At 42.0% G+C, this 15,240-nt stretch overlaps 1 protein-coding gene across 3 annotated transcripts in view; it reads right to left on the bottom strand.

The window, feature by feature from the left end:
* Positions 1-1,535: 1,535 nt before the first annotated feature.
* Positions 1,536-15,240, bottom strand: part of APOO (apolipoprotein O) — a 75,072-nt gene continuing 61,367 nt past the window's right edge. For 2 of the 3 annotated variants that reach the window (XM_004063919.4, XM_019019823.4), the window contains 2 exons: positions 8,234-8,298; positions 1,536-1,794 (listed from right to left, as the gene is read on the bottom strand). In XM_004063919.4, the coding sequence (XP_004063967.4) occupies positions 8,263-8,298 (36 nt within the window). In that variant the 3' untranslated portion in view covers positions 1,536-1,794; positions 8,234-8,262. The remainder of the gene's footprint in view (positions 1,795-8,233; positions 8,299-15,240) is intronic. The other variant, XM_055376384.1, reaches the window with a different exon arrangement.

Raw genomic sequence — 15,240 nt, forward strand, 5'->3', positions numbered from 1 at the left:
TCAAGCGATCTGCCCGTCTTGGCCTCCCAAAGTTACAGGCATGAGCCACTATGCCTGGCCTTCTTTCTCTTTTTGTTTTTTTTTTTGAGACAAAGTCTCACTCTGTTGCCTAGGCTGGAGTGCAGTGGATTGATCTTGGCTCACTGCAAACTCTGCCTCCTGGGTTCAGGCAATTTTTGTGCCACAGACACCCGAGTAGCTGGGACTACAGGTGTGCACCACCACGCCTGGCTAATTTTTGTATTTTTAGTAGAGACAGGGTTTCACCATGTTGTCCAGGCTGGTCTCAAACTCCTGGCCTTAAGTGATTCACCCTCCTCGGCCTCCCAAAGTGTTAAGATTACAGGCGTGAGCCACCGCACCTGGCCTAAAATGTTTTAAAGCAATGTTTCAATACTGAGTAAAAAACTAAAAATCGGAGGTAATATCTTAGATAGGAGGCACTCAAATTATTGATTAATGACCTGAGCATGCTGACGTGTAGGCCATTTCTTCTTAATCTTCTCTAGATCAGGCAATTGTAAGGAAGAAACTCATGGAATCGCTACTTTCCAGAGGTGACATGGGAGGCCAAGCCAAATGGAGAAAGCCTGAAATAATAGCATATTTATAATGAGATATAGGCATGGCTTTCATATATTTGAGTGATTGGCATAGTAACACAAAAGTACTTTGGCATAAAAGGAAATAAAAGACTTCTGGGTGACTATGGAGAACATTCTAGGGACAAATTTGCTTCAGCTCATTAATCTGGTAACAATGCTCCCACTGTTCCTGCCATTTTGGCTCTCTTAAATATATATAACATGAATATGTGCATATCCATCTGTGTATTGCTATCTTACTGACTGCTATCAGTTCTGGAAGGTCAATGATTAGGAATTCAATGATGATACAAGTATACAAGGAAGACTTAGAGTTCCCAAATCTAATTGAAATCTGGAAATTCTAAATTCTCTTTGACATTCTGTTCCCCTGCCATCCTCACTGGCTGGCTGGCTGACAAGTCAAAAGAGGTTCCTGCAGTGGGAATACAGAGTTCAATGAGCTGTGCATTCAGGGCCACAGAGGAGGAGAATACAAGCCATAAACATACAGAGAACCCAAACACACACCACATCCCCATTCATCCACTGGCAGAGGACAGAGACTTCTTCATTCTGAATCTCCCACTGGCATTCAAGAATTCCAAGTTCTGTACAAACTAGGAGGTGACAGCCACAACAAGGGGTCACTGTTACTGTTTCCTTTTATATGTCTTCTAATCATCGTCAGGGAAACTGTATTACTTACAAGTTTTGTTCCTTGTGCTAGTTATTGAAGCATCTCTCAGACTCCAGAGCTACTCTTCTATACTATGTGTTGTGGGGCCCAGACTCAGCAGGCTGCGAGCTGATACTTCCCTAAGAGTTACCTGTTGTCTTTAACTCACATACACCATCCATACCACACACACACACAAACGTGCACCACACACACAAACCATGCATACACACACACCATACACACTTAGACCATCACTCAATGATATCGGATTTTTTTTTTAACTTGGGTTTTAATTAGGTACATAAATAGCAACATGAGAATGAGGAGTTCTAAGGCTTGTACATTATCTCTAGGTGAAGGGATTCCAGGTTAGTTTGCTTGTAGGATGATATCACAGAAGATAACAGAGGTCTGGTCTAGTTTTTCCTGAAGAAGAAAGCCAATTTAATATATTCCATACTGACTTCTATGCCATTTTTCTGTAGAAATACTGATTTATTCTATGGAGTTTCCAATGTTTACCTATAACTAAAAGAAAGAAAAGAAAAACATAAGTAACTGTGCCAGAAAAAATTTTGCATTATGAAAATTCTTCAGATTTAAATAGAGAAACCAGGCCGGGCGCGGTGGCCCATGCCTGCAATCCCAGCACTTTGGGAAGCCGAGGCGGGTGGATCACCTGAGGTCAGAAGTTCGAGACCAGCCTGCCCAACATGGTGAAACCCTGTCTCTACTAAAAATACAAAAAGATTGGCTGGGCATGGTGGCAAGTGCCTGTAATCCCAGCTACGCAGGAGGCTGAGGCAGGAGAGTCACTTGAACCTAGGAGACGGAGGCTGCAGTGAGCTGAGATCATGCCATTGCACTCCAGCCTGGGCGACAAGAATGAAACTCCATCTCAAAATAAATAAATAAATAGAGAAACCATAGAAAATATTTACATCACCATTATATGACCATAAGAAACATGAGCCAGAGAAAACTGTAATTATTCCCATTTTAAAGACAGTTAAACTAAGAAATCAGAAAGGTCGAGTGTGGTGGCTCATGCCTGTAATCCCAGCACTTTAGGAGGCCGAGGCAGGTGGATCATCTGTGGTCAGGAGTTCGAGACCAGCCTGGCTAACATGGTGAAATCCCATCTCTACTAAAAATACAAAAAATTAGCCAGGCATGGTGGCGGGCGCCTGTAATCCCAGCTAATCGGGAGGCTGAGGCAGGAGAATTGCTTGAACCTGGGAGGCAGAGGACGCAGTGAACCAAGATTGAGCCACTGCACTCCAGCCTGGGCAACAGAGCAAAACTCTGTCTCAAAAAAAAAAAAAAAAAAAAAAAAGATTTTGTGTTCCATCAACATTACATATACACTACATTCAGATCCTCAATTGGCTGTGTATCTGAGTGTAATTAACCAACTAGATGGATGAATAAATAAAAAATAAATGTCTAAATGGCACAGTACACATCACATCTGAAGATTAAACAACTACATTTCCATCTATCCTGCTGGAAAGCATGATTACATCACCCTCAGTTTGATGTGTAATTTTCCTCGCATCAACCCCATCATACTTTTCTGGAATAAAATACACATATAGTCAAAGACATGTCAAAGACAAACTGAGTCTTCTCCAGATTGCTTTTTTCATAATTTTTTTTTTTTTTGAGATGGAGTCTTGCTCTGTCACCCAAGCTGGAGTGCAGTGGCGTGATCTCGGCTCACTGTAACCTCTGCCTCCCAGGTTCAAGCAATTCTCCTGCCTCAGCCTCCCAAGTAGCTGGGATTACAGGTGCCCATCACCACACCCGGCTAATTTTTTATATTTTTGGTAGAGACAGGGTTTCACCATGTTGGCCAGGCTGGTCTCGAACTCCTGACCTCAAGTGATCTGCTTGCCTCAGCTTCCCAAAGTGCTGGGATTACAGCCGTGAGCCACCACGCCTGGCTTTTTTTCATAATTTGTAATGAATATACTCAGCAATTAGAGATTTTTTTTTTTTTTTTTTGAAACGGAGTTTCACTCTTGTTGCCCAGGCTGGAGTACAGTGGCGCCCTCTTGGTTCACCGCAACCTCCATCTCCCGGGTTCAAGCAATTCTCCTGCCTCAGCCTCCTGAGTAGCTGGGATTACAGGCAGGCGCCACCACGCCCAGCTAATTTTTTGTATTTTTAGTAGAGATGTGGTTTCACCATGTTGGGCAGGCTGGTCTTGAACTCCTGACCTGAGGTGATCCACCCGCCTCAGCCTCCCAAAGTGCTGGGATTACAGGTATGAGCCACCGTGCCCGGCACAATTGGAGATTTCTAAACATTTTAGAGGCCAGTGACTATTCACTTGATCTTTCAATATACAACCAAAAATTCTTAAACATGTAAACTACTAGCTTATTTTTTTTATCTCAGTTTATTAATTTGCTTTTGTCTTCTCCAGGAATTTGATAGATTTATTGCATTGTTAAAAACTAAAAACTGGAAACAACCTATGTTGGTAAGGATTAAGTAGATCATGGTAGTCCATACTAGGAAATCATTAAGCAACTAGAGAAGGAATGCATAGCTCTATTAAGTACTGACAGGGAAATACTTACACAATATGTTATGTAAAACAAGTTCATTCATTCATCAGCATAGATTAATATAGTACTGTCTATGGCATTCTTAGCAAAAAAAAAAAAGAACCTAAGTCTAATTAAGCCTTCGGATCCAACTATAAGTTTATGGGAAATATAGAGAAGAAAGAAACCAAGAGATAAACAGAATGATACTAAATGGATACATTTGGCCACAGCCAGAACATGACAAATTCTTTTTTTCCCCTCCCAGCTCAATCCTTGTAGAAAACAGGAATTCTAAAGGACAAATAAGCCAGGTTTTTCGACAAATAAATAGCAAGGGACAATGAGGGAGCGGAAACTATTACAGTTCTAAGAGACCTATCAGTCAAACACAACAGGCAGATCTTGTTTGGATCCTGGTTCAAACGAACCAACTGTAAAAAGTTATTCATGAAACAACCAGGAAAATGTGTGCATTGAACTGGATATTAGATGATGTTAAGGAATTAGTGCAATTTCTTTCTTTCTTTTTTTTTTTGAGACGGAGTCTCTCTCTGTTGCCCAGGCTGGGAGTGTGCAGTGGCACGATCTTGGCTCACTGCAACCTCTACCTCCCGGGTTCAAGCAATTCTCCTGCCTCAGCCTCCTGAGTAGTTTGAACTACAGGCATGAGCCACCATGCCCAGCCTTAATTTCCTTTTTTTCTTTTTTTTTTTGAGACAGAGTCTTACTCTGTCACCCAGGCTGGAGTGCAGTGGCGTGATCTCGGCTCACTGCAACCTCCGCCTTCCGGGTTCAAGCGATTCCCCTGCCTCGGCCTCCCGAGTAGCTGGGACTACAGGCGCACGCCACCATGTCTGGCTAATTTTTGTATTTTTAGTAGAGACAGGGTTTCATCATATTGGCCAGGCTAGTCTCAAACTCCTAACCTCATGATCCGCCCACCTCAGCTTCCCAAAGTGCTGGGACCACAGGCGTGAGCCACCACGCCCAGCCCCAGCCTAATTTCTTTATGTATGATAATATAATTACAATTATATGCCTTCAGTAAGTTTTCAGTGCAGCTACTCAGAAGGGTGAAGTGGGAGGATCACCTAAACCCAGGAGTTGAAGTCCAGCCTGGGTAACACAGCAAGATCCCATCCCCCCAGATAAATAACAGTAAAAAGAAAGTTTTCTGTGAACTTGTAAAACAATATGTGGAATATGATCCCATTTTGTCAAAAAACCAAAAACATGCATGTATGCATGAATATATTATAAATGTATAAATAAATTTATTTAATTTATAAATAAATTTTAAATATAAATATATATATTTGTTTTTGAGACAGGGTATCACTCTGTTGCCCAGGCTGGAGTGCAGTGGAGTGATCATGGCTCACTGCAACCTCTTTCTCCCAGGCTCAGGAGATCCTCCCACCTCAGCCTCCAAGTAACTGGGACTACAGGTGTTCGTCATCACACTCAGCTAATTTTTTAAATTTTTTGTAGAGACAGGTTTTCGCCATATTGCCCAGGCTGTTCTCGAACTGCCAGACTCATATAATCCACCTACCTCAGCCTCCCAAAGTGCTAGGAGTACAGGTGTGAGCCACTGCACCCGGCCTATCTATCTATCTATCTATCTATCTATCTATCTATCTATCTATCTATCTATATTTAAAAGTCTGGAATGATATACCAAACTATTAACAAAAATTACCTCTGGAAAAAAGAATAAAGGGGCCAGATGTGGTGGCTCACACCTGTAATCCCAGTACTTTGGGAGGCTGAGGCAGGTGGATCACCTGAGGTCAGGAGTTCGAGACCAGCCTGACCAATATGGTAAAACCCTGTCTCTACTAAAAAATACAAAATTAGCTGGGCATGGTGGTGCATGCCTGTAATCCCAGCTACTTGGGAGGCTGAGGCAGGTGGATCACCTGAGGTCAGGAGTTCGAGACCAGCCTGACCAATATGGTAAAACCCTGTCTCTACTAAAAAATACAAAATTAGCTGGGCATGGTGGTGCATGCCTGTAATCCCAGCTACTTGGGAGGCTGAGGCAGGAGAAATGACTTGAACCCGGGAGGCCTCAGAGGCTGCAGTGAGCAAGATTGCTCCACTGCACTCCAGCCTGGGCAACAAGAGTGAAACTCTATCTCAAAAAAAAAAAAAAAGAAAGAAAGAAAAAGAAAAGAATAAAGGATAAGACAAGCTTTTTTGTTTTTGTTTTTGAGACAGAGTTTCACTCTTTTTGCCCAGGCTGGAGTGCAATGGCACGATCTCGGCTCACTGCAACCTCCGCCTCCCGGGTTCAAGCGATTCTCCTGCCTCAGCCTCCCAAGTAGCTGGGATTACAGGCAACTACCACCATGCCCGGCTTTTTTTTTTTTTTTTTTTTTTTTCTTTTTTGAGACGGAGTCTGGCTCTGTCGCCCAGGCTGGAGTGCAGTGGCGCAATCTCAGCTCACTGCAAGCTCCGCCTCCCGGGTTCACGCCATTCTCCTGCCTCAGCCTCCCGAGTAGCTGGGACTACAGGCGCCCGCCACTACGCCCGGTTAATTTTTTGTATTTTTAGTAGAGACGGGGTTTCACCATGTTAGCCAGGATGGTCTCGATCTCCTGACCTCGTGATCCACCCGCCTCGGCCTCCCAAAGTGCTGGGATTACAGGCGTGAGCCACCGCGCCCGGCCGCCCGGCTTTTTTTTATTTTTAGTAGAGACGGGGTTTCACCATGTTGGCCAGGGTGGTCTCGATCTCTCGACCTCGTGATCTGCCCACCTTGGCCTCCCAAAGTGCTGGGATTACAGGCGTGAGCCACCACGCCCGGCCAAGACAAGCTTTTAAAACAGTTAGCTAAAAACATTTTTTACAACCAACACGAATCACTTTTATAATTAAAAGCTATACCTCCTCCAATAAAGATCTAAAAACAATAAAGAATGAAATCAAGGTTGTGTATTTCAGCAAGCTGAACTCTGGTGCAGAGTATCTTTGAAAATTGAAATGGATATTTACATAATTTCCCTTTATTCTATGTCTTTTCCATTGTCCCTGTACAGAAATATAACCATTCTGGCTGACAGGGATTTAAAAAAAGAGAGAAATATAACCATATTAAAAGTCAAGTCTCTAGAGGACATGTGTCACTCTGTGGCTGCTCACCCTCCAGTCATCCTTCTAATGGCACATCCCATGCATATCTGGCCCCATTCACCAGAGATACTGATTCTGGGGTGCCCTTTGCCTTTTACCAAGCTCCCCGGGTAATAGTTTGTATCTGAGAACATACTGATTTTGGGTTACTGTATGAACGGCTATGCTGTGAAAGAGGAACTGGATTTGTTTTCTGTGACCACTAAGGAGACATATTTTTGCTTAGCAGAGGAAACAGCTTCCAAAAACTCAGAATTGTCCCAGGATGGCTGGCCCATAGGGTGAGTTTCCCATCAGTGCTGGTGTAAAAGAAGGAACATACAGGGTTTCAGGGGAGTCTGCTTGAGGCTGGGGGTTGGGCCAGATAACCACTCTCAAATTCTCAGTTTATGTGACTCTTTGGGTCTCCAAAAATATAAAGAAAGCTTCAGGAAAAAAGACCCTTCAAACTCAGGGTTTTCATAAATTTTAAGTAGGGGCCATGATTTACAATAAATGTAACACCAATTTTCAAAAAATTTTCTGATTATAAAATGCATATTCATTGCAGAAAATTTTTAAAATACAGAAAGTTATAAAGAAGAAAAAAATATAAAAATCATCATGCCACTGAAAGATACACACTTTCTGTCGTATCTCCTGGCTTCATCCCCTCTATAAACATATCACACTACCTTTTTTTCATTTAACAATAATTGTGCACACGTTCCCATGCAATTAAATACTGTAGAAACAGAATAATAATATTCTTCTTTATAGATATACCATAATTAAGCCATTTTCCTGCAGTTGAATATCTAGGTTGCTTCCAAATTCAATTACAGTCTTCTAATTACCAGGAAATCACAAATGCTATTATACAATTTTTCATATATACACAAACAATATAACTAGTGTTTTGAGCCTCTCTGTAACAGTCATGCATTCCAGTGTTCACTGAGTATTAGATAAATACAAGTGTACTTACTATAATAAAGTGTTGTTTGAAAAAAACCTAAGGAATAATGACACTTTTCAATTGTTTGAAATACATTTGTAGACAAATCCCAACTGTCTGGTTCTAGCTTGTCTAGAAAACCCAGGTAACATCAGTGGAACAAACACAAATAAATAAGTCACAGCATTTAAGCCCAGAAACTAAAAGATGGAATAAAATATTTTCACATCAAATTGAAACTGTTATAATTAATTAAATTAAATTAATTAAAAACAAGTCATTTCAGCTGGCACTACAATGCTGAAAATAATCACAGAAATTTCTTGTTCTTTACCTGATTAAGATGGCAGAGCATGGAGTTTTCTACTTAGTTCCAGGTGAATTCTTCACATTTCCTGGCTTTTAAAACAAAAGAAAGAGCTTGAATGCAGTTTGAAAAGAAATAGTGCAACTCCTTAGTGTCCTGAGTATTTGGCTGAACATGAACATTAAAAATTATTATGGGGGACAGGGTCAAACCATTTTATTGAGGACTTGGGGGGTTGTTGAAGAAAGGCTGAGGAGGACAATGAGATCCCACATTCTCGCAGTTGCCGACCATTAAATATTATTTTACTGCAAAGTGATCCATCTGTCAGTAAATTGAAGAAGTTACTAGGGCTCTCTGAGGGCCCTGCTGTAGAGTGACTTGGGCAGAGAGAGCAGGAAATAAAGCTCCATTAATCCTCATTATGCAGATTCAGCCAAACAGTTGATTCTATTTAAAAAATCAATATATCTTCCTCTTTTATTTCCTGAAATAAAGGTTTTACACCTATGGGAAGGCTTCCTGTAGATATTTACTCCATGCATTATTCACCATTATCCACCATAGGGGCCAATCCACAAAACATGTTTACTCTGAAAGAAGTTAGACCACACCCATTCTGCCCAGTGGCCCTCCGGGAACATATAATTAGGTCATGTAATCCATAAGAAGCAGTGTAGGAAAAGCTTCTAGTGGGAAAAGTTCACGTGCTAAACTTTTAAGGCCTTACTTTCTTTTCTATATGTTTTTTAGACTTTAATTCTGAAAACACATTAATAGAGATCAGATGGCAGTCTGAAAAACAGGAGTCTGCAGCTGGGCGGGCCATGGGGGCTAAGATTCTGTTGTATAGACTTGGAGCAGTTTCTCCTGGTGACCCTCTTTCAGAGTTATTCATGGGTGAAGGAAGAGGAAAAGGTGAGAAAGCAGGAGCACGTGACTAACCCTGTCATTTCAGAGCATGGTTTCTAGGCAACTTTGGGGCTCCCTGGAGTGGCTGAGAACTGGTCTGTAAGTACTGTTTTATACCCGTTGTCCCAACATAATTAATAGTGTCCCCTTTCACTCTCAAGAGTATCCTGGTTTGCCGGGCATGTTGGCTCACGCCTGTAATCCCAGCACTTTGGGAGGCCGAGGCGGGAGGATCCATTGAGCCTAGGAATTCAAGACCAGCTTGGGCAACATAGAAAAAGAAGTTAAAAAAAAAAAAAAAAAGAGAATCCTGGTTTTGATGATAAAGTATATGGTCACCACATCCACTTGATGATGGAGTTCTGGGAAACAAGGCCATACGAACTGCTTGGCGGACCAATGATCAACATACAATTCTCAGGTCTACTTGATGCTCTGAACAAGAGTGCTACAGGACTGAGAATCTGTGCCCTTCTCCTCCTCCAAAGCCACTCCCCACCCCGCCTCCTCACATGCATGCACACAAGCGAACACACATACCCATATGTGAACACACACCCACCTACAACCCAGAGGCATTTTTGCTGTTGCTCGAAATTGACAAACTCCCTACTGGGACAAGACCTTTGCAAAATATACCCCACTGACCGAGACCAGACAATCCCAATTTTTGCCTAGGTAAATGTTATTCATCCTTTACATCAAGGCTTTCTTTGTACCCTGTCCTTCAATTTAGCAGAACCTTCTATTCCCTTTCATAGCACTCATGTACTTCCTGATTGTGTAATTATTTCTTTCATGTTTGAGTCTTTCATTAACCTGTAAGCTTCATGAGGGCACAATATCCCTAGGGCCTCCTAGCACACACTATTCAAATATTTGTTGCATAAACAAATGGAAAGCCAGGGGCAGTGGCTCACACCTGTAATCCCAGCACTTCAGGAGGCCGAGGCGGGTGGATCACTTGAGCCCAGGAGTTCAAGATCAGCCTGGGCAACATGCTGAAATCCTGTCTCTAAAAAAAATACAAAAATTAGCCTGGTGGGATGACACATGCCTGTGGTCCCACCTACTCAGGAGGCTGAGGTGGGAGGATCACTTAAGCCAGGGAGGTTGAGGCTGCAGTAAGCTATGACTGCACAACTGCACTACAGTTTGGGCAACAGAGTGAGACCCTGTCTCAAAACAAACAAACAAATGGAATGGGGTAGAACTTAGAGATCTGATGAATGTAAAAAAGCTTGGGTTTCTACTTTCTTAACACATCCATGAAGACGAATAACAATTTCTGTTAGCAAAATTAAAACTTAAAAAAAATCAAAACATTGATTTCTAATTAGTATGACCGCCATGTGAAGGCTGATTGCCAGCCAAACCTTTGAGGTATAGCAGCCGACTGAAATGTCTGGGTCCCTCACCAGACTAATGAAGAACAAGAAGAGAGAAAAAAAGGCTTATGAGGGCCAGTGAGATAATCATGTCCAACAATCGGGTCTGGCATAAAAACAAGGTGGTTCTCGGCAGGGCGTGGTGGCTCACACCTGTAATCCCAGCACTTTGGGAGGCCAAGGTGGGTGGATCACCTGAGGTCAGGAGTTCGAGACCAGCCTGAATAACAGGGAGAAACCCCGTCTCTACTAAAAATACAAAATTAGCAGGGCATGGTGGCGCATGCCTGTAATCCCAGCTGCTCAGGAGGCTGAAGCAGGAGAATCACTTGAACCCAGGAGGCGGAGGTTGCAGTGAGCCAAGATCGCGCCATTGCACTCCAGCCTGGGCAACAAGAGCGAAACTCCATCTCAAAAACAAACAAACAAAAAAACAAGTTACTTCTCTACTTAAATACAGTTTAGGTCTGAATTAACATACTGCTTGCCAAATACTTCCAATGATATTCTTATATATTCTACTATCTATACTTGCCAGTACCTCAATCTCAAAAAAATAAGATGCTAAATTCACAAGCTTTTTTATCTTTTGGACAATAAGAAAATGAGCACACAAAAGCATTCTTCTGATTCAGGAAAACAACTTTGTTGCTAGGAAAATTTTCTTGTTTGGTTACATATCACTTATAGTATAACAAAACAGCGCAGTCCAATATCTCATTAAAAAAATATTGAGCCCATCCACCACCCTGTCACAAATCAGATCTCTCTTGGCAGAGAACTCCAGGATCTCAGACAAAACAACATTCTGACTTCAAAAAACAGTTCGTGATTTAGCACAAGCCAGAAATCATTTTTTTTTTGCATTTTCAGACAGAGAAAGTTTTATCTAGAATATTTTGTAACTCAATCATTTTAATACATATCTGATTTCAGTTTTTATTTTCTTACCACGTCCATGAACACAAATGACAATTTCTTTTTTTTTTTTTTTTTTGAGACGGAGTTTCCCTCTGTCACCCAGGCTGGAGTGCAGTGGCGCAATCTCAGCTCACGTAACCTCTGCCTCCCGGGTTCAAACGATTCTCCTGCCTCAGCCTCCTGAGTAGCTGGGATTACAGGCGCCCACTACTACACCCAGCTAATTATTGTATTTTTAGTGAAGATAGGGTTTCACCATGTTGGCCAGGCTGGTCTCAAGCTCCCGACCACAGGTGACTTGCCTGCCTCGGCCTACAAAGTGCTGGGATTACAAGCATGAGCCACCGTGCCTGGGCACAAATGACAATTTCTGCTAGCAAAACCAAAACTTTTTAAGAAAATCAAGACACTGATTTCTAATTAGTATGCCTGCCATGTGAAGGCTGATTGCCAGCCAGCCAAACCTTTGAGGTACAGCAGCCTACTGAAATGTCTGACTCCCTCACCAGTTGAATTATTTTCAACAATTACTTAACTTCTCCAAAATGCAGTTTCCTCACTTATAAATGGGGATAATAATAGAACCCACCTCAAAGACTCTTCCTGAGCAAAGAGCTTAGCGCCAAGGGCCAAGCTCACAGCAAGTAAGTGCTCAATAAACATTATCTATCCTATATGGCAGGCCACTTTATTTTTTGGATGAAGAAAATGAAAGGTAAGGATAAATGACCTGTTAAAGACCCCAACACAATTCTAGTTCACTTGATGAGGTAGGCAGAATAATGGCCCCTCAAAGATGTCTTCTATTTCTGGAACCTGTGACTGTTACCTCACACGGCAAAGGGAAATTAAGGTTGCATTGGAATTAAGTTTACTAATCAGTTGCCCTTAAAATAGGGAGATGATCTTGGATTATCTGGGTGGGCTTGATTCAAGCATAAGATTGCTTGCAGTCTAAGAGGGAGGCAGAAGAAGAGGTCAGAAGGGGGATCTGCAAACGACTTGCTGCTTCGACGATAGAGGAAGGAAGCTGGAAACAGCCCTCAGCCAGCAAAACAGACCTTGGTCCTACAGCCTCGAGGAACTGAGTTCTGTCAACAATCTAAATGAGCAGGAAAGAAATTCTCCCCTAGGGCCTCTAGAAAGGAATGCAACCCTGCTGACACCTTGATTTAGAATTGGACTTCTGACCCACAGAACTAAGATAATCATTTGCACTACTTTCAACCTGTAAATTTGCAGTCATTTATTTTGGCAGCAATGGAAAACTAAAACAATGACATAAGGGTTCCTGACTACAGGGTATGGTTCCATTTTCTATCAGTGGACATTATCTTCTCAGGCAGAAGCGAAAATGTGCAGTATCACATGAGTGGTGGTTGATGACTATCATGTGGCTAGAGTCCAGCCATTTCATATGTTCCTCACATGAGATAACCTTATTTAATCCTCAAAACAGCTCCAGGAGGTACTATGCCAGTTCCCACAGTGCTGGAGTAACTTCCCAAGGTTTCAGGGCTAGTAAGAGGCAGAGGTGGGGTAGGAGTCTGGTGCTCCCGCTCCTCTTAGTCCACTGGACAATGCTGTATCCTGCCCACTGATACCAAGAGTGCATTCCTTTCTAAAGAGGAGATGACATTATTCAGGATTTCTAACTTTTCGTTTTGCTAAATAATGGTGTTTTTAAAAAGAAAGAAAAAATCATTTCAAAATCATTTCCTAATACCTGTAGTTCTTAGAATTTTAGACAGCAAAAAATTACAAAGCACAAATTCATAACTTTATGGAAAACCCATCAAGCTGTCATTTAAAAAAAATACAGTGGTAAGAATACTTAACATGACATCTGCCCTCTTGGCAGATTTTTAAGCGTACAATACGGTACTGTTATCTATAGGCACAGTGTTGTGCAAGGGGTCTCTAGAACTTATTCTCTTTGCTTGACTAAAACTTTGTTGATTACCAACTCCCTATCTCTCCCTCCCCCAATCCCTGGCAATCGCCATTCTATTCTCTGCCTCTATGAGTTTGACTATTTTAAATACCTCATACAAGTAGAATCATGCAGTAATTGTCCTTCTGTGATTAGCTTACTTCAAAGATGAACATTTTAAAACTACATGACTTACTTTCAGCCAAACTTTGCCATGTTTAGAGAGCCGAGGAATTTCTAATGGAGGAAGAAAAAGCAGGGCATGTTTACTCAGGGTGGTGGCTGCTGCTTCCCTTTCATTTTCTTGCTGAGCCAGCAAGGGCCTGAATAAAACTATTAACAGCTCAGCTTTAGAAGTTCTGCTCAGTTTTCACGTTGGTAACAGGTTTATGCTTCTTTATTAATTTTCTGCCTTTTAAATAATTAGTGTTGGCCTTCAGCAGTCATTGTACAATTCTGTGATAGTAATTTGTTGCATTAAAACAAAAGCTAGTGAAAAACTAAAATATGATATTTACTGAGACATACTCTGCTGTGTTTAGCTAATTATAAGACAACTCTAAGCTGGGTGCGGTGGCTCACGCCTGTAATCCCAGCACTTTGGGAGGCCGAGGCAGGGGGATCACCTGAGGCCAGGAGTTCGAGACCAGCCTGGCCAACATGGCGAAACCCCGTCTCTACTAAAAATACAAAAACAAAAATTAGCCAGGCATAGTAGTGAATGACTGTAATCCCAGCTACTTGGGAGGCTGAGGCGGAAGAATCGCTTGAACCCAGAAGGCGGAGGTTGTAGTGAACCAAGATGGCACCATTACACTCCAGCCTGGGCGACAGAGCGAGACTCCATCTCAAAAAAAAAAAAAAAAAAAAAAGACAACTCTAGTCGGGTGCAGTGGCTCACGCCTGTAGTCCCAGCACTTTGGGAGGCTGAGGAGGGTAGATCACTTGAGGTCAGGAGTTCAGGACCAGCCTGGCCAAGATGGTGAAACCCTGTCTCTACTAAAAATACAAAAATTAGCCAGGCGTGGTGGCGCATGCCTGTAATCCCAGCTACTCAGGAGCCTGAGGTAGGAGAATTGCTTGAACCCAGGAGGTGGAGGTTGCAGTGAACGCGATCGCACCACTGCACTCCAGCCTGGGCTACAGAGCAAGACTCCATCTCAAAAAAAAAAAAAAGACAACTCTAAAAGAGCCATCTGTGACCCTGAGGACTGACACCCACAACTGACCTCCTGACACCCACAACTGGCCTTCATCTCTGATACTGAGACCTTGGGTTAGGACTATTCTGAAAGGGTTTCAGATTAGCAATGGACAATCAATAAATATTTCATGCTTTTATTAAGCTCCTAGAGTCAAAGAGTGAAAACCATAATGGAAAAGGTCAATAAATCAACTACATGAAGAACTTCTTCTGATCATCAAGACACCAAAACTGAAAAGACAAGCCATATTGAGAAAAGACATCTGCAAACATCTGGCCAAAACTATTAATATCTAGGAAAAAAATAAAGAACCCTTATAAATCAATAAGGGACAAATAACCCATATAAAAAGTGGCCAAAAGACATGAACAGGCATTTCAAGAAGCCAATAAACCTGTGAAAAGATGCTCAATCAGGGCAATGTAAATGAAAACCACGATGGGAAATTCTGGGAACATCTTCACATGCTAGTGAGGTAACTATCACAGACTACTTGGGTCATGTCAAGAGGACTCAGAGCCAACTTCCACTAGCAAAATGGGACAGTTTGAACTTTAATAAGACCAAGAATTACAAAGCATTCAAAACTATCAAATATGTTTAAATCTATAAACCCATAATGATTTTTAATTTATTTATTATTTTAAGAAACAGGGTCTCGGCCAGGCGCGGTGG

This window comes from Gorilla gorilla, chromosome X (assembly GCF_029281585.2).
Source record: "Gorilla gorilla gorilla isolate KB3781 chromosome X, NHGRI_mGorGor1-v2.1_pri, whole genome shotgun sequence".
Lineage (NCBI taxonomy): Eukaryota > Metazoa > Chordata > Mammalia > Primates > Hominidae > Gorilla > Gorilla gorilla.